This window comes from Lolium rigidum, chromosome 4, assembly GCF_022539505.1.
Source record: "Lolium rigidum isolate FL_2022 chromosome 4, APGP_CSIRO_Lrig_0.1, whole genome shotgun sequence".
Classification (NCBI taxonomy): Eukaryota; Viridiplantae; Streptophyta; class Magnoliopsida; order Poales; family Poaceae; genus Lolium; species Lolium rigidum.
In genome coordinates, this window is record NC_061511.1 from 232,839,064 (window position 1) to 232,858,267 (window position 19,204).

The 19,204-nt window shown below is 42.7% G+C and overlaps 1 protein-coding gene across 1 annotated transcript; it reads right to left on the reverse strand.

The window, feature by feature from the left end:
- Window positions 1-2,927: 2,927 nt before the first annotated feature.
- LOC124648419 (putative 12-oxophytodienoate reductase 10) lies at window positions 2,928-5,872 on the reverse strand. The gene is made up of 5 exons (XM_047188191.1): window positions 5,824-5,872; window positions 5,430-5,542; window positions 5,116-5,293; window positions 4,742-4,915; window positions 2,928-3,822 (listed from the first exon to the last, which is right to left on the reverse strand). Exons 1-5 carry the CDS (start codon window positions 5,870-5,872, stop codon window positions 3,227-3,229), a joined length of 1,110 nt encoding a protein of 369 aa, XP_047044147.1. The 3' UTR covers window positions 2,928-3,226.
- Between the last annotated feature and the right edge of the window lie 13,332 nt (window positions 5,873-19,204).

Here is a 19,204-nt window from a genome sequence, read left to right on the forward strand (position 1 = left end):
AGCTCGAGCGGCGGCTGCATCCTGAGCAACGGCTGTAGGGCGGGCGGCGCGAGCGGCTCCTGTGGGTGGAGGGCGGGTGGCTGGCTGGAGGGCGAGCGCCGGCTGGAGCTTGTGCGGCAGCCGATTCCCGAGCGGATCGAGGGGCGCGAGCAGCCGCCGGATGCCGAGCGGCGTCTTGAGCCCGAGCAGCGGCTGGAGGGCGCGTGGAGCAAGCGGCGGCTTTAGGACGGGCACGGCGAGCAGCTCTTTCGGCTAGACGGAGTGCGGCGGCCGGAGCACTTCCTGTCGGCCGACGTTTTCTGCTTTCCTCCAGCAGCGTTGTGGTTCGTTTTCTTTCTCCATATAGAAACATTGATAGCTCATTGTGTAATCATACATTCTCTTATATGCAGACGGTTTGTTTCATTGGTTAGGTGCAGCGATTTGTTCATGTATTTTCTTACGTGCAGACAGATAGAAAACATTGATTATGTGTAGTGTTGTGGTAAATTTGTTTAGATTTTCTAATTTCTGAACCGGTCTGAAACTTTGTAATTTGATGACTATGATTGGTTTATGTTTTCTGAAACCTAAGTGGAAATTAGTAAACATAAGTGAAACAAAATGAAATTGATGTGAAGTTTGGCACTAATTGTGAAACTTTTGAAATAGATGTGCTTGGTCTATGTTTCAACCTGGTTCAGACTGTGTTCCGATAAATTTTGAAACTTTTGAAATAGATGTGAAAAAAGTGAAACCGTGAGTTCCTTGCATCAAATGAATTTCACATTTTTCAAATATGTTTCACTTAGTTTCACAAATTAGTCAACAAATTCCAGTTTAAAAAATTCCAATCTTGTTTCAATTTTATAGATTTCAAAAAAAAAATGGTTTCATAAATTCTAATCTAGTTTCACAAATTTCAATTGGTGTCCTGAATTCCAATCTTGTTTCATAATTTGTGGTCAAGTTTCAATGTGAATAGATCTGAAAAAAGTGAAACAACGAGTTCCTTGCATCAAATGAATTTCACATTTTCAAATACGTTTCACTTCGTTTCACAAATTAGTCAACAGACTTGACAAATTCTAGTTTCAAACATTCCAATCTTGTTTCAATTTTATAGGATTCACATTTTTTAGTATCATAAATTCTAATATAGTTTTATAAATTTCAATTGGTATCTTGAATTCCAATCTTGTTTCACAAATTATAGTCACTGAAAAAAGTCAAACCGTGAGTTCCTTTGTATCAAATGAATTTCACATTTTCAAATATGTTTCACTTAGTTTCACAAATTAGTCAATAGATTTGACAAATTGTTTCACAAATTCCAATCTTGTTTCAATTTTATAGATTTCACAAATATTTTTGGTTTCATAAATTTTAATCTAGTTTCATAAATTCCAGTTGGTATTTTGAATTCCAATCTTGTTTCATAAATTATAATCATGTTTCAATATGGTTCCACAGTGAAGTCATGTTTCAACATGTTTCCACAATATGAAATTTTCATTCATGTTCCATAATTTCATGATTTTATGATTCTAGCGATGTTCACAAAATTCCAGTATCTATTCCACAATATCAATGTTTCATAATTTTCAGTTATGTTTTACAAAATTTTAGGCTTGTTTCACATCTTGAGACATATTTGTAATTTTTAGAGATTTTTCAATTTTAAAAAAGTACCAGTCTTGTTTCACAAATTTCCAGTGTTGTTTCATAAAATCATGGTCTTATTTCACATAATTTCAATCAGTTTACTAATTCCAAAATTTAGTAATCACATGGTTACTAATTTCAATCAGTGTTGTTTCACAATCCCGTTTTATAAATCGTACAAGTTTAAAAAATTTATGTTTCAATCTGATTTCATAAATGTATACTTTGCTTCAATAATGATTGTGTTTAGTTCCACGATTTTTTTATAAATTATAAGAATTTTTTCTGTGTCGTTCTGTTTAAACAATCACACTTTTTTTAATAGATGTGAATCACGTATTTTTTCCGTGCTATGCATGTGTTCTCTGCACAATGCACCCTTGTGTGGAGAGAAAAGAGGACGCATTAAAAGGTGAGGTGACGTGAGGTGCATGTGGTGCGGGTCCAGCTAAAAAGCAACAAACGGAAAGAAGAAACGGTCACTTGACAGAGAACAGTGCGTGCGAATCTCAAAGTTAGGTTGGATGGTGGATTCTACTCCGGTACATACCGGCTCCTTTAAAAACGTTGCATTCGTCCGTGGCTCGCGCTGGCTCCAGGATCCTGTCCTATGCACGCACGAAGCAAGCGAGTGCGGGGTCGTAGGTGCCCCTTGCGATCATGGGGCTCCTGCCCTCAGGAATTGCATCTCTGTTCACTGCACCAGGTACATCCTCAAACCACAAAATTTTGCCCTCGTATTTATGAGGACCACCGTGCTAGTAGGTATAACAGATTTTTTTTAGCTTGAAGTCTTGAACAACATAAGCGCAATTGCCAATATGTTGTACCAGTCAGCTTGCTAAATAGATCTTTCTCCATTAATAGACAAAAAATAATGACACCAATGATCAAAAATTCAATTCGGCTCCTGGATGCATATGCTCCCTCCACCCAAAAAAAAAAATTTGTAGTTGTAAAAAAAAAATTGTAGTTGTCAAAAGAAATTCGCATGTATCGACAATCTTTGTGCGTTCGTACATTTCATGAAAAAACAATATTTTTTTGGTTCATGTAAACAAGACAAAACATGTTTCACAAAAATCCTTATTTTTAGCATCAAATTTATTTTTTTACACAGTCCAAATGATAAGTCTGTTTTTCATGGAAAGAGTTTATACACACGTAGTATGTGAAGAAGTAAACCTTATTTTTTGTTTGAATTTTTTACAATTATACCAAAGATGCATTTCAAAACAAAAGGATCATACACATCCAAGAGTCAAAACATCACTCTCCAACAATGAGATGCTTTGAAGGCAAAATGCTAGTTTTGAATACAAAGAACTCCGTAGCAAGAGGTAAAATAACTTGTATGTTCACCCAATTAGCACACCACCAAAAAAATAAAGTATAACCACAGTTTAAAAGGAAATGTAACTGGAGCGCGTCGCACTGAGACATAGAAAAAACCCTATCTATAATAATACACCCTCAAGCAGGATCAGACAACCCATCCAATTCATGTTTTGTGACGATTTTATATCCGTGCAAACTAACAAACCATGGTGGATTCAGACAACCCATCTTTGAGATAGCTTAGCTAAGGCAAATCAAGAAACGGGTAGTCTGTGTAGCCAACAATGGGATCAGAGGTGTAAAACGTACTCCTGTCATACTTGTTCAGCGCCGCGTTCTTCCTGAACCTCTCCGGCAGGTCGGGGTTCGCCAAGAAGAGCCGCCCGTACGCGACCAGGTCGGCGTAGTCATCGGCGATAGCCTTGTCCCCTTCTTCCCTGTCATACCCTCCATTCACCATGAACGTGCCCTTGAAGGTCTTCCTGAAGGGCAACAGGCGGTGCGGGATCATCAGGCTGCCGTCGTTCTCGTTGACGCACATCCGCGGCTCGATCACATGGCAGTAGAGGACCCCAAGCCCGTTCATGAAGCGTATGACGTACAGGGCAAGCGTCTCCGGGTCGGAGTCGACGCAGTCCACGTAGTCGGCGAATGGGGAGAGCCGGACGCCGAGGCGGCCCGCGCCGACCTCGTCGGTCACGGCCGCAATCACCTCGGTGGCGAAGCGGCAGCGATTCTCCAGGCTGCCCCCGTACGCATCAGTACGGTCGTTGACGCCATCCTTCATGAACTGGTCGATCAGGTACCCGTTGGCCGCGTGGATCTCCACTCCGTCAAATCCTGTAATGTCAAAAGTTTAGCACATGTTTGCATGATCGGATGAATGCAGAGGCGGCGCAGTGACTGTTTGAGATGATGCGGCTATTTTTGTTGCTTCGGTTAAAGATGATATTCAAAGGGTCCTTCAACATTCTAGCATGTTTTCCAGAAATACCTAGATTTGAGACAAACTTCTAAAACTAATTGGTGGCTTCCATTCAATGTCAAGACGTTGACCTTGATGACGTGCTTATTGGCTTGCTGGCTATCCTGGCATCATTTGCCATGAAAAATGTGGATCTTCCACCATCGACGAGGCAACTCAAAATGGTGGACTTCCAACCGCTTCAGGTCAGGATGTGCAAGAAGGAATTAATGGCACCCACGGTCACATAACTTGCCACATGTGCACTTAAGTCACATATGTTACAAAACGAACTAACCAGTCACACAACTTGTGAAACGTACGCATCCCCGGTAAAAATGGTTTGATGTCTGGTTTTTGGCAAAAAACAGTCACGCGCGAGCCTGTGAGGTACACGGAGCAGTCAAAATTTAAGCAAACCCTGCTATTTATTTCTTCTCTGTACAACGCAATTCAGTTTGGTCATGTTTGACAACAAAAGGGTCATTTGATAGCCTGGAATTATTGCGTTTTGAATAAACATGTTTCGAAATAGCGTGCGACCAGTTCTGTGTAAAACATGGCGTCTCGAACCATGCTCACTTCCTGGACAATTTAGAATGAAAAAAACGCAAAAATGTTTCGCAACAAATCCGCCACTACAACGGTCGTTCTTAGCACCACCAAAAGTGAGGTGAAGATTTGGCTGGTGGGAAGTTTTTGAATGTTGTAATATTAGGAAAGCAATCCCCCTGTGTACCTTTTTTTAGCTCTTGTCAAAACTCATATTTTGCGGACATGGAGGACTTTGTTTACCAGCTCTGATGGCATTTCTGGCGGCGATCCGGAAGTCGTTGACGATGTGGGGTATCTCCTCCGTTTCCAGTCTCCGAGGGGCGGCGAACTCCAGGACCGTGCCGTCATGGCCGACATGAGGGGTGACTTGCCTGTCCGTGCTTGAGACCGGGGCCTCCCCATTAGGCTGGAACTCTGTAACATGATTGTGAAGGAACGATTAAATCAAAGACTGAAACACTTGCACCAATTTGCGAGATGATAATACTATGCTAGTACTATATAAACAAAAAACAAACACCTGCGGGGGAGACGCGGCCCGTGTGCCATATCTGGCAGAAGAAGACGGCGCCCTTGGCGTGCACGGCGTCGACCACCGGCTTCCACGCCTCCACCTGCTCGTCGCTCCACAGGCCCGGCACGTTCGGGTAGCCCCGGGCGGTCTCGGACACGGCGTTGGCCTCGGCGACGAGGAGCACGCCCGGCGCCGCCCTCTGCTCGTAGTAGAGAGCGTTGTGCGGCTGGGCAAGGTTCCCGTACGACCGGCACCGGGTCAGCGGCGCTAGAACGACCCTGCGATACGGCCACCGCGACACGCAAATCACGAGTGCAGAAAGATTGTGAAAACATCATCGAATGTAATGTACCGACGATTAACATCTCCAGAAAACCAGTACATGGATGGAATTAGGTAAGATAGTTAGCTGACCTGTGCGCCAGGTTGAATTCGCCCATCTTGTACGGCGTCAGGAGAGGGCTCGTCTTCGTCTCCATACCTGCCATTCCAGCAGCACGGCCCTCCGAAGTCATCGGCGGCTACTCCTTATTTCTTATGGATCTGGACTCTGGAGTATTTGTGCTTGATGGCTTGGCAATGAGGAAAAGAGGAGACGGAGTCGAGGCTGTGCTGTCGAACTACCACCATTCGTGGGGTTTGCATCAAGGCGCTGGTACAACTAAGAAGTAGACTTCTCGGGCGGGGCCACATGCATCCAACCAGCCAAAGCGTCACTCAGGATGACAGCTGCTTGAAGCCACCAGAGATATATATCTCGTACCGGCCGATGGCGACGCCGTTGTTATTTTGCTTCCTGTACTAGTACGGCGTGTAGAAGCAGCAGCCACAGCCCGTAAGATTGCATTAGGAATCATTCAGATAGCCTTTCATCCTGCTTTATAAATAAAGCAATCACAAGCATACACACGTGGACACACTTTTGCACATATTAGTTTCAGTCCAACTCTCTGATTCCGAAGATACTTTTAAATGGAGGCTCAGCGATTCTCTGTTAAATCCATGTACAATAATCTTCTTAATGAAAATGTTTGTGTATCTTAAGAAATATATTTGGAAAATAAAAGTACTTTTAAAGATTAGGATTTTCATGTGGTTTCCTCAAAAGAAGGTTATACTAACGAAAGGCAATTTAATAAAACGTCACTGACACATGAAGGCGGACTTGCCGCTGACCTCGTGTGTGCGACCAAATTCAGATTCACCTTTGTCAGTGAAGCAGCTAGAGCAATCGGCTCTGTCTCATGTGCCCATTCAACCACCGTCGACACATAATCTGGATGTTCAATTTGCAAAAGAGCTTTGTGACTTGCTCAGGAAAGTGGAGAATTCTATCCCTGGATGTGGAAGGGCGATCACTTGCCTCCTAACGGGAACGACTATCAAGGACAAAGGCAAGAAGGTGAGTGATTGCTCTAAGAAGAAGTCGCTTAGGTGCAAAGATAAGAAGAGTAGCGCCATAGGAAAGGCGCTCGTGGCAGCATGAGGGATGTTCTTCGTTCTTTCGTTCATGTCCTTTGAGGGTTTCGTTGAGTTGCTCTAGTGTCGATGTTGAGTTGTTCTAGTGTCATTTTTTCGGCGCGACATTGGGGTGTCGTGTTCACTGATTGTTGAAGTCGCTTTATGGTCTAGGTGCGTGTGTTGTTTGTGTGGGCTTGGCCCGGTTGTTGTAGGTTTTGCCCGGTTTTCTCCTAAAAGCCAGGCACCCTCTTCTTAATTAATGGATGAGGCAAAGTTTTTGCCTCCATTTCAAAAAAAAAACGTCACTGGCAGGGGTGCTGTTTTTGTGATCAAAAGGAGACAATCCAACACCTTTTCATAACTTATCCATTCACCCATATGATTTGGAGAATAGTTTATATGTCTTTCAATATACCTCCTCCTTTGAATATTACAAATTTGTTTGGAAATTGATTGAATGGAGTGCCCAAAAAAGATAAAGCTTACATTAGAGTTAGTGTTTGTGTTGTTCTATGGGCGATATGGAAAGTTCGCAATGATTGCATCTTTAACAAAAAAAATCCTATCATTTTGGGCTACCCACTCGATCCGTATGTGGTCCTATCTACAGTTGAAGGACGACCGACCGGCTATGGATATTGAGTGGAACTGACTGGAAACGGTGGCTCGAGATTTCTACAGCCGGTGCGGATGGTCTGCTGATAGGCGCTTGACATGGTGATGCAAATGCACTTCATGTCTATGCTTAGTTTCCAGTGGCTCATTTTGTTGAGATCCTCTATGATTCATTTTTGTAATAATTCTTGAGACGTTTTTTTTGTAAGACTGGATACTTTCATCCAATAAAAGTGGTCGTATGCATCTTTTGGATGCAACCCATTTCAAAAAAATAAAAAAAACAAGCATACACATATACAGATCAAGTCAGAGCAGAAGAGAAGACAACAGTATGCTGGAACGACTACACAACAAAACACAACAATCGCAAAAGAAAAAACCCAACAACAACATAAAAGCCAAGGCAATAGGAAGCAGCTCAGCGACTGGATAAGGTAGGAAGGCAGCGCGCCGCCTATAACAAATCCCAAAACATGGCATCAAGTCTCGGAGACTGGCATCCAGTAGAAAAAAGAGCACTGAGGAAGTGTAGTGATTCGTGTCAATGATGATACAGAACGCTTCTTCCAGATATGAAAAGGTTTACGCCAAGGCGATCCTCTATCACCACTTTTATTCAATATTGTGGAGGATATGTTCGTTATATTGATCGAACAGGCTAAATTTGATGGTTAAATTGAAGGAGTGATTCCACATCTTGTAGATGGGGGTTTATCAATCCTTCGATATGCCGAAGATGCAATTTTATTTATGGAACATGATCCTGATAAAGCTCGAAATTTAAAGCTGATTTTGGCTGGTTTTGAGCATTTATCGGGACTCAAAATAAACTTCCATAAAAGTGAATTGTTCTATTTTGGCAACGGTCAAGACTTAGTCGCCGAATATTCGGAACTGTTTGGTTGTGGGCAAGACCAATTTTCTATCAACTATCTGGGTATCCCGATTCATTATCGGAGATTAACGATGGTTGAGTGGAAACTAGTCGAGGAAAGACTTCAGAAGAGACTTAGTAGTTGGAAAGGTTAAATGCTATCCCTTTGAGGAAGATTGGTTCTCATTAATTCAGTACTCACCAATATGGTGTTGTATATGATTTCCTTCTTCATATTGCCAAAAGGCGTATTACACAAGCTCGATTATGATAGAACGAGATTTTTTTTGGCAAGAGGATAGTGAAAAAAAAAATTGACTGGTCAAGTGATATGTCGTATGCCGACCTAAAGATATGGGTGGGTTAGGAGTTCACGACCTTGAAGTCAAGAACTCAGCCTTATTTGGTAAGTGCCTTTTTAAGCTACTAACTGAAGATGGCGTATGGCGGACCATGGTTAGAAGAAAGTACATCGGCGACAAAGCGTTATCTCAGATTCTTTGGAAACCGGGAGATTCGTATTTTTGGGCTGGCCTAATGGAAACGATTTTTTTTCTTCAGATATGGTACTTTCATTATTAAGGATGGATCGCAGATACGATTCTGGGAGGATACATGGCTAGGGAATAGGCCTCTCTCTTAACAATATCCAGCGTTATACAATATTGTTTGTCGCAAAAGTGATACCATTGCATTAGTAATGGCAAACTCACCTCCGATTGTGACGTTTAGACGAGATTAATGAAGGAGATATGCCCAAGAGGAAATAATAAAAGTGGTTATTATATATCTTTATGTTTATGATAAATGTTTATATACCATGCTATAATTGTATTAAACGAAACATTGATACATGTGTGATATGTAAACAACAAAGAGTCCCTAGTATGCCTCTTAACTAGCTTGTTGATTAATGGATGATTAGTTTCATAATCATGAACATTGGATGTTATTAATAATAAGGTTATATCATTGTATGAATGATGTAATGGACACACCCAATTAAGCGTAGCATAAGATCACGTCATTAAGTTATTTGCTATAAGCTTTCGATACATAGTTACCTAGTCCTTATGACCATGAGATCATGTAAATCACTTATACCGGAAAGGTACTTTGATTACATCAAACGCCACTGCGTAAATGGGTGGTTATAAAGATGTGATTAAGTATCCGGAAAGTACGAGTTGAGGCATATGGATCAACAGTGGGATTTGTCCATCCCGATGACGGATAGATATACTCTGGGCCCTCTCGGTGGAATGTCGTCTAATGTCTTGCAAGCATATGAATAAGTTCATAAGAGACCACATACCATGGTACGAGTAAAGAGTACTTGTCAGGAGATGAGGTTGAACAAGGTATAGAAGTGATACCGATGATCAAACCTCGGACAAGTAAAATATCGCGTGACAAAGGGAATTGGTATCGTATGTGAATGGTTCATTCGATCACTAAAGTCATCGTTTAATATGTGGGAGCCATTATGGATCTCCAGATCACGCTATTGGTTATTGGTCGGAGAGAGTACTCAACCATGTCCGCATAGTTCGCGAACCGTAGGGTGACACACTTAAGGTTTGATGTTGAAATGGTAGAACTTGAATATGGAATGGAGTTCGAAGATTTGTTTGGAGTCCCGGATGAGATCCCGGACATCACGAGGAGTTCCGGAATGGTCCGGAGAATAAGATTCATATATAGGAAGTCATTTTATAAGATTTAAAATGATCCGGAAGGTTCTACGGAAGGTTCTAGAAGGTTCTAGAAAAGTCCGGAAGAAATCACTAAGGAAGGCGGAGTCCGGAGGGACTCCACCTCCCATGGCCGGCCAACCCTAGGAAGGGGAGTCCACCTTGGGCTCCACCAAGGTGGCCGGCCACCCTCCCAAGGGAAGGTGGGAATCCCACCTCTAGTGGGAGTCCTAGCTTGGGTAGGTTTCATGTGATATGGAAGGTTTTGGTTTGGGGTCTTATTCGAAAACTTGTAGACCAACTCTTGGGTGTTCCACCTATATAATGAGGGCCAAGGGGAGGGGGCTGGCCACCCCAACACCACAAGGTGGCCGCACCCCTCAAGTGGCCGGCGCCCCCCTCTCCCCAAACCCTAGCCGCCCCACTCCTCCTTCTTCCCCGCACGCTTAGCGAAGCTCCGCCGGGTTTCTCCACCACCACCGACACCACGCCGTCGTGCTGCCGGATTCAAGAGGAGCTACTACTTCCGCTGCCTGCTGGAACGGGGAGGTGGACGTCGACTTCATCAACACCGAACGTGTGACCGAGTACGGAGGTGCTGCCCGTTCGTGGCGCCGTGATCAAGATCTTCTACGCGCTTTTGCAAGCGGCAAGTGAACGTCTACCGCAGCAACAAGAGCCTCATCTTGTAGGCTTTGGAATTCTTCAAGGGTGAGTCTCGATCATCCCCTCGTTGCTACCGTCTTCTAGATTGCATCTTGGCTTGGATTGCATGTTCGCGGTAGGAATATTTTTGTTTTCTATGCAACGAATCCCTACAGTGGTATCAGAGCCGTGTCTATGAATAGATGGTTGCACGAGTAGAACACAATGGTTTTGTGGGCGTTGATGCTCTTGTTATCTTTAGTTTGAGTACTTTGCATCTTTGTGGCATAGTGGGATGAAGCGGCTCGGACTAACTTTACATGACCGCATTCATGAGACTTGTTCCTCGTTCGACATGCAACTTGTATTGCATAAGAGGCTTTGCGGGTGTCTGTCTCTCCTACTATAGTGAAGATTCAATTTACTCTTCTATTGACAACATTAGTATCAACGTTGTGGTTCATGTTCGTAGGTAGATTAGATCTCTCTCGAAAACCCTAAACCACGTAAAATATGCATACCAAATTAGAGACGTCTAACTTGTTTTTGCAGGGTTTGGTGATGTGATATGGCCATAATGTGATGATGAATATGTATGAGATGATCATTATTGTATTGTGGCAACCGGCGAGAGCCTTATGGTTGTCTTTAAATTTCATGTTGAGTAGTATTTCAAAGTAGTTGTAATAGTTGCTACATGGAGGACAATCATGAAGACGGCGCCATTGACCTTGACGCTACGCCGACGATGATGGAGATCATGCCCGAAGATGATGGAGATCATGTCCGTGCTTTGGAGATGAAGATCAAAGGCGCAAAGACAAAAGGGCCATATCATATCACATATGAGCTGCATGTGATGTTAATCCTTTTATGCATCTTATTTTGCTTAGATCGCGACGGTAGCATTATAAGATGATCCCTCACTAAAATCTCAAGATAATAAAGTGTTCATCCTTAGTAGCACCGTTGCCAAGACTTGTCGTTTCGAAGCATCTCGTGATGATCGGGTGTGATAGAATCAACAAGTGCATACAACGGGTGCAAGACAGTTTTGCACATGCGGATACTAAGGTGGCCTTGATGAGCCTAGCATGTACAGACACGTGATACCGAAAGGTAGAGCATTAATCATATGGTTGATATGATGAACACTTTGAGTGTTCGCCATTGAAATTACACCTTGTCTCGTGATGATCGGACTTAGGTGTGGTGGATTTGGTTCATGTGATCACTAAGACAATGCGAGGGATATTGTTTTGAGTGGGAGTTCACCTAGTTTTTTAATTATGTTGAATTAAAATTTGAACTCAATTTTTCATAAACTTAGTCTAAACTTTTGCAAATATATGTTGTAGAGATGGCGTCCCCAATCAATTTTAACCGGTTCTAGAGAAAGAAAAGCTTAAGAGCAACGGTAGCAACTTCACCGGCTCGGTTCAGTCATGTGAGGATCTTCCTCGCCGGCGGAAATACGCAATATGTGCTTGATGCACCGCTAGGTGACCCTCCTATGAAACTGAAACCGAGGAAGTAAAGCATGTTTACGCTACTCGGAAAGCTCGGTACTCTCAAGTACAGTGTGTCATCCTGTGCAGTCTGGAATCCGATCTTCAAAAACGTTTTGAGCACCACGATCCTCATGAGTTGGTCAATGAGTTGAAAGCTATATTTGAGACTCATGCGGCCGTGGAATGCTATGAAGCATCGAAACATTTCTTCAGCTGTATGATGGAAGAAGGCAGCTCCGTTAGTGAGCACATGCTGGTTATGACCGGGCATGCGAAGAAACTCAGTGACTTGGGAATAGTGATTCCTAACAGACTGGGGATTAATCGTGTCCTTCAATCACTGCCACCAAGTTACAAGAACTTTGTGATGAACTACAATATGCGAGAACATGAACAAGGAGTTACCTGAACTCTTTGGCATGCTAAAAGCTGCTGAGATTGAGATCAAGAAAGAGCACCAAGTGTTGATGGTCAACAAGACCACCAGTTTCAATAAACAGGGCAAGTCTAAGGGGAAATTCAAGAAGGGTGGCAAGAAAGCTGCCACGCCTCCTATGAAACCTAAGAATGGCCCTAAGCACGATCTTGAGTGCTATTACTGCAAGGAGAAGGGACAACTTGGAAGCGTAATTGCTCCAAGTATCCGGCTGATACGAAGAGCGGCCTTGTCAAGAAGAAGAAAGAAGGTATATACGATATACATGTTATAGATGTTTATCTCACTGGTTCTCGTTCTAGTACCTGGGTATTTGATACTGGTTCGGTTGCTCATATTTGTAACTCGAAACGGGAACTAAAGAATAAACGAAGACTACTGAAAGATGAAGTGACGATGCGCGTTGGAAACGGATCCAAAGTCGATGTGATCGCTGTCGGCACACTTCCTCTACATCTACCTTCGGGATTAGTTTTAAGCCTAAATAATTGTTATTTTGTACTCGCGTTGAGCATGAACATTATATCTGGATCTTGTTTAATGCAAGACGGTTATTCATTCAAGTCCGAGAATAATGGTTGTTCTATTTTTATGAATAATATCTTTTATGGTCGAGCACCTGAAAAGAATGGCTTATTTACGTTAGATCTCGATAGTAGTGATACGCATATACATAATATTGATGCTAAGCGAATTAAATTGAATGATAATTCTACTTATATGTGGCACTGTCGTCTTGGTCATATTGGAGTGAAACGCATGAAGAAACTCCATACCGATGGATTACTTGAATCACTTGACTTTGAGTCACTTGATAGATGCGAAGCATGTCTAATGGGAAAAATGACTAAGACTCCATTTTACGGTATAATGGAGCGAGCTACTGACTTATTGGAAATCATACATACCGATGTATGCGGACCAATGAGTGTAGCATCGCGCGGTGGTTATCGTTATGGTCTAACCTTCACGGATGATCTGAGTAGATATGGGTATATCTATTTCATGAAACATAAATCCGAAACTTTCGAGAAGTTTAAGGAATTTCAAAGTGAAGTAGAAAATCAACGTAACAAGAAGATTAAATTTCTATGATCTGATCGCGGAGGTGAATATCTGAGTTATGAGTTTGGCATGCATTTAAAGAAATGCGGAATACTTTCACAATTGACACCGCCGGGAACACCACAACGAAACGGTGTGTCCGAACGTCGTAATCGAACTCTCTTAGATATGGTTCGTTCTATGATGTCTCTTACTGATTTGCCGTTATCATTTTGGAGTTATGCATTAGAGACAGCCGCATTCACTTTAAATAGAGCACCATCAAAATCCGTAGAAACGACACCGTATGAATTATGGTTTAATAATAAACCTAAGCTGTCGTTCCTTAAAGTTTGGGGTTGCGAAGCCTATGTAAAGAAGTTACAACCGGACAAGCTAGAATCCAAAGCGGAGAAATGCGTCTTCATAGGATACCCTAAGGAAACTATAGGGTACACTTTCTATCACAGATCCGAAGGCAAAATCTTTGTTGCTAAGAACGGAACCTTTTTTGAGAAAGAATTTCTCACTAAAGAAGTGACTGGAAGAAAAGTAGAACTCGATGAGATTGATGAATCTATACTCGTTGATCAGAGTAGCGCAGTACCGGAAGTTGTACCGGTACCGCCTACAGCGGCAACAGAGGAAGCTAATGATAATGATCATGAAACTTCGAACGAGGAAACTACTGAACCTCGCAGATCGACAAGGGAACGTGCCACTCCTGATTGGTATGATCCTTGTCTAAATGTCATGATTGTAGATAATAATGATGAGGACCCTGCGACGTATGAAGAAGCGATGATGAGCCCAGATTCCAACAAATGGCAAGAAGCCATGAAATCCGAAATGAGATCCATGTATGATAACAAAGTATGGACTTTGGTAGACTTACCTGATAGCCGCAAAGTGCTATCGAGAATAAATAGATCTTCAAGAGAAAAATAGATGCTAATGGTAATATTCTTGTTTATAAAGCTCGACTTGTCGCAAAGGGTTTCCGACAAATTCAAGGAGTTGACTACGATGAGACTTTCTCACCTGTAGCGAAGCTAAAATCTGTGAGGATTTTGGTAGCAATAGCTGCATTTTTCGATTATGAGATTTGGCAGATGGATGTCAAAACGACGTTCCTTAATGGAGACATTGAGGAAGAGTTGTATATGGTACAACCCAAAGGTTTTGTCGATCCTAAAAATGCGACAAAGTATGCAAACTTCAGCGTTCAATCTATGGACTGAAGCAAGCATCAAGAAGTTGGAACCGACGCTTTGATAAGGTGATCAAAGACTTCGGGTTTATACAGTGTCACGGAGAGGCATGTATTTACAAGAAAGTGAGTGGGAGCTCTGTAGCATTCCTGATATTGTATGTAGATGACATATTATTGATTGGAAATGATATAGAACTATTAAGTAGTGTAAAAGGTTATTTGAATAATAGTTTTTCAATGAAAGACCTTGCTGAAGCATCGTATATATTAGGCATCAAGATTTATAGAGATAGATCAAGACGCCTAATAGGGCTATCACGAGTACATACCGGACAAGATTCTAAATAAGTTTAGAATGGACGAAAGTAAGAAAGGGTTCTTACCTATGTTACCAGAGCAAGGTCTTGAGTAAGACTCAAGGACCGGCTACGGCAGAAGAAAGAGAAAGGATGAGTAATATCCCCTATGCCTCGGCGATGGGATCTATCATGTATGCCATGCTATGTACTAGACCGGATATAGCACATGCTCGTTAGTTTGACTAGCGAGATATCAAAGTGATCCGGGAATGGAACATCTGGACAGTGGTCAAGAATATCCTGAAGTACTTGAAAAGAACTAAGGATATGTTTCTTTGTTATGGAGGTGACCAGGAGCTCGTTGTAAGCGGTTACACCGATGCAAGTTGGAACACTGATCCTGATGACTCTAAGTCACAGTCTGGGTACGTGTTTATATTGAATGGTGCTGCCGTAAGCTGGGCAAGCTCGAAGCGATGCACGGTGGCGAAGTCTTCAACGGAATCAGAGTACATAGCGGCTTCGAGGCTTCATCGAAGCGGTATGGATGAAGAGGTTCATTGTAGAGCTCGGTGTGGTTGCTAGTGCATTGGACCCACTAGTCATCTACTGTGACAACATGGGTGCCATCGCCAATGCACAAGAACCAAGGTCACACAAGAGGCTGAAACATATCAAGCTGCGTTACCACTCGATTCGCGAGTACATCGAAGATGGAGAAGTAAAGATTTTCAAAGTACACACTGATCTGAATGTAGCAGATCCGTTGACTAAAGCTCTCCCTAGGGCAAAGCATGACCAACACCCGAATGCCATGGGTGTTAGGTACCTTACAATGTAATCTAGATTATTGACTCTAGTGCAAGTGGGAGATCGAAGGAGATATGCCCAAGAGGCAATAATAAAAGTGGTTATTATATATCTTTATGTTTATGATAAATGTTTATATACCATGCTATAATTGTATTAACCGAAACATTGATACATGTGTGATATGTAAACAACAAAGAGTCCCTAGTATGCCTCTTAACTAGCTTGTTGATTAATGGATGATTAGTTTCATAATCATGAACATTGGATGTTATTAATAACAAGGTTATATCATTGTATGAATGATGTAATGGACACACCCAATTAAGCGTAGCATAAGATCACGTCATTAAGTTATTTGCTATAAGCTTTCGATACATAGTTACCTAGTCCTTATGACCATGAGATCATGTAAATCACTTATACTGGAAAGGTACTTTGATTACATCAAACGCCATCTGCGTAAATGGGTGGTTATAAAGGTGGGATTAAGTATCCGGAAATTATGAGTTGAGGCATATGGATCAACGGTGGGATTTGTCCATCCCGATGACGGATAGATATACTACAGGCCCTCTCGGTGGAATGTCGTCTAATGTCTTGCAAGCATATGAATAAGTTCAAGAGACCACATACCACGGTACGAGTAAAGAGTACTTGTCAGGAGACGAGGTTGAACAAGGTATAGAAGTGATACCGATGATCAAACCTCGGACAAATAAAATATCGCGTGACAAAGGGAATTGGTATCGTATGTGAATGGTTCATTCGATCACTAAAGTCATCGTTTAATATGTGGGAGCCATTATGGATCTCCAGATCCCGCTATTGGTTATTGGTCGGAGAGAGTACTCAACCATGTCCGTGTTGGAGATATGCCCAAGAGGCAATAATAAAAGTGGTTATTATATATCTTTATGTTTATGATAAAAGTTTATATACCATGCTATAATTGTATTAACCGAAACATTGATACATGTGTGTTATGTAAACAACAATGAGTCCCTAGTAAGCCTCTTAACTAGCTTGTTGATTAATAGATGATTAGTTTCATAATCATGAACATTGGATGTTATTAATAACAAGGTTATATCATTATATGAATGATGTAATGGACACACCCAATTAAGCGTAGCATAAGATCACGTCATTAAGTTATTTGCTATAAGCTTTCGATACATAGTTACCTAGTCCTTTCGACCATGAGATCATGTAAATCACTTATGCTTGGAAAGGTACTTTGATTACATCAAACGCCAGCTGCGTAAATGGGTGGTTATAAAGGTGGGATTAAGTATCCGGAAAGTATGAGTTGAGGCATATGGATCAACGGTGGGATTTGTCCATCCCGATGACGGATAGATATACTCTGGGCCCTCTCGGTGGAATGTCGTCTAATGTCTTGCAAGCATATGAATAAGTTCATAAGAGACCACATACCACGGTACGAGTAAAGAGTACTTGTCGATGAGACGAGGTTGAACAAGGTATAGAGTGATACCGATGATCAAACCTCGGACAAGTAAAATATCGCGTGACAAAGGGAATTGGTATCGTATGTGAATGGTTCATTCGATCACTAAGTCATCGTTGAATATGTGGGAGCCATTATGGATCTCCAGATCCCGCTATTGGTTATTGGTCGGAGAGAGATCTCAACCATGTCTACATAGTTCGCGAACCGTAGGGTGACACACTTAAGGTTTGATGTTGTAATAGTAGAACTTGAATAAGGAATGGAGTTCGAAGTATTGTTCGAAGTCTCGGATGGGATCCCAGACATCACGAGGAGTTCGGAATGGTCCGGAGAATAAGATTCATATATAGGAAGTCATATTCCAAGTTTGGAAATGATCCGGTGCATTTATGGAAGGTTCTAGAAGGTTCTAGAAAAGTCCGGAAGAAATCACTAAGGAAGGAAGAGTCCCGGAGGGACTCCACCTCCCCATGGCCGGCCAACCCTAGAGGGAGGAGTCCAAGGTGGACTCCACCAAGGGGGCCGGCCACCCCCCTTCATGGAAGGGTGGGAATCCCACTTGGGTGGGAGTCCCACCTTGGGTAGGTTTCCCTACTACATGGAAGGTTTTGGGTTGGGGTCTTATTCGAAGACTTGTAGTCCAACACTTGGGGTTCCACCTATATAATGAGGGGCATAGGGGAGGGGCCGGCCACCACAAGCCAATAGCTTGGCCGCACCCCTAAGTGGCCGGCCAACCCCTCTCCCCAAACCCTAGCCGCCCCACTCCTCCACCTCTCCCGCAACGCTTAGCGAAGCTCCGCCGGAGATCTCCATCGCCACCGCCACCACGCCGTCGTGCTGCCGGATTCAAGGAGGAGCTACTACTTCCGCTGCCCGCTGGAACGGGGAGAAGGACGTCGTCTTCATCAACACCGAACGTGTGACCGAGTACGGAGGTGCTGCCCGATTGTGGCACCGTGATCAAGATCTTCTACGCGCTTTTGCAAGCGGCAAGTGATCGTCTACCGCAGCAACAAGAGCCTACTCTTGTAGGCTTTGGAAATCTTCAAGGGTGAGTCTTGATCATCCCCTCGTTGCTCCCGTCTTCTAGATTGCATCTTGGCTTGGATTGCGTTCTCGCGGTAGGAAATTTTTGTTTTCTATGCAACGAATCCCTACAGTGGTATCAGAGCCGTGTCTATGCATAGATGGTTGCACGAGTAGAACACAATGGTTTTGTGGGCGTTGATGCTTATGTTGTCTTTAGTTTGAGTACTTTGCATCTTTGTGGCATGGTGGGATGAAGCGGCTCGGGCTAACTTTACATGACCGCGTTCATGAGACTTGCTCCACGTTCGACATGCAACTTGTATTGCATAAGTGGCTTTGCGGGTGTCTGTCTCTCCCACTATAGTGAAGATTCAATTTACTCTTTCTATTGACAACACTAGTATCAACGTTGTGGTTCATGTTCGTAGATAGATTAGATCTTACTCGAAAACCCTAAACCACGTAAAATATGCTAACCAAATTAGAGGCGTCTAACTTGTTTTTGCAGGGTTTGGTGATGTGATATGGCCATGATGTGATGATGAATATGTATGAGATGATCATTATTGTATTGTGGCAACCGGCAGGAGCCTTATGGTTGTCTTTAAATTTCATGTTGAGTAGTATTTCAAAGTAGTTGTAATAGTTGCTACATGAGGTGAACAACCATGAAGATGGCGCCATGGACCTTGACGCTACGCCGACGATGATGGAGATCATGCTCGTTGATGATGGAGATCATGTCCGTGCTTTGGAGATGAAGATCGAAGGCTCAAAGACTAAAGGGCCATATCATATCACATATGAATTGCATGTGATGTTAATCCTTTATGCATCTTATTTTTCTTAGAACACGACGGTAGCATTATAAGATGATCCCTCACATTAATATCAAGATAATAAAGTGTTCTCCCCTCGTATGCACCGTTGCACAGTTCGTCGTTTCGAAGCATCTCGTGATGATCGGATGTGATAGACTCAACGTTCACATACAACGGGTGTAAGCCATGTTGCACATGTGGAATACTTGGGTTTGCTTGACGAGCCTAGCATGTACAGACATGTCCTCGGGACA

Bases quoted from the DNA above. Each gene is read 5' to 3' on its own strand.
- LOC124648419 (XM_047188191.1), bottom strand. From the start codon at position 5,872: ATGATTCCTAATGCAATCTTACGGGCTGTGGCTGCTGCTTCTACACGC. The intron at 5,294-5,429 runs GTCAGCTAACTA...GCCGTATCGCAG, and splicing joins GAATTCAACCTGGCGCACAG to GGTCGTTCTAGCGCCGCTGA. The intron at 3,823-4,741 runs GTAAACAAAGTC...TTGACATTACAG, and splicing joins CAGAAATGCCATCAGAGCTG to GATTTGACGGAGTGGAGATC.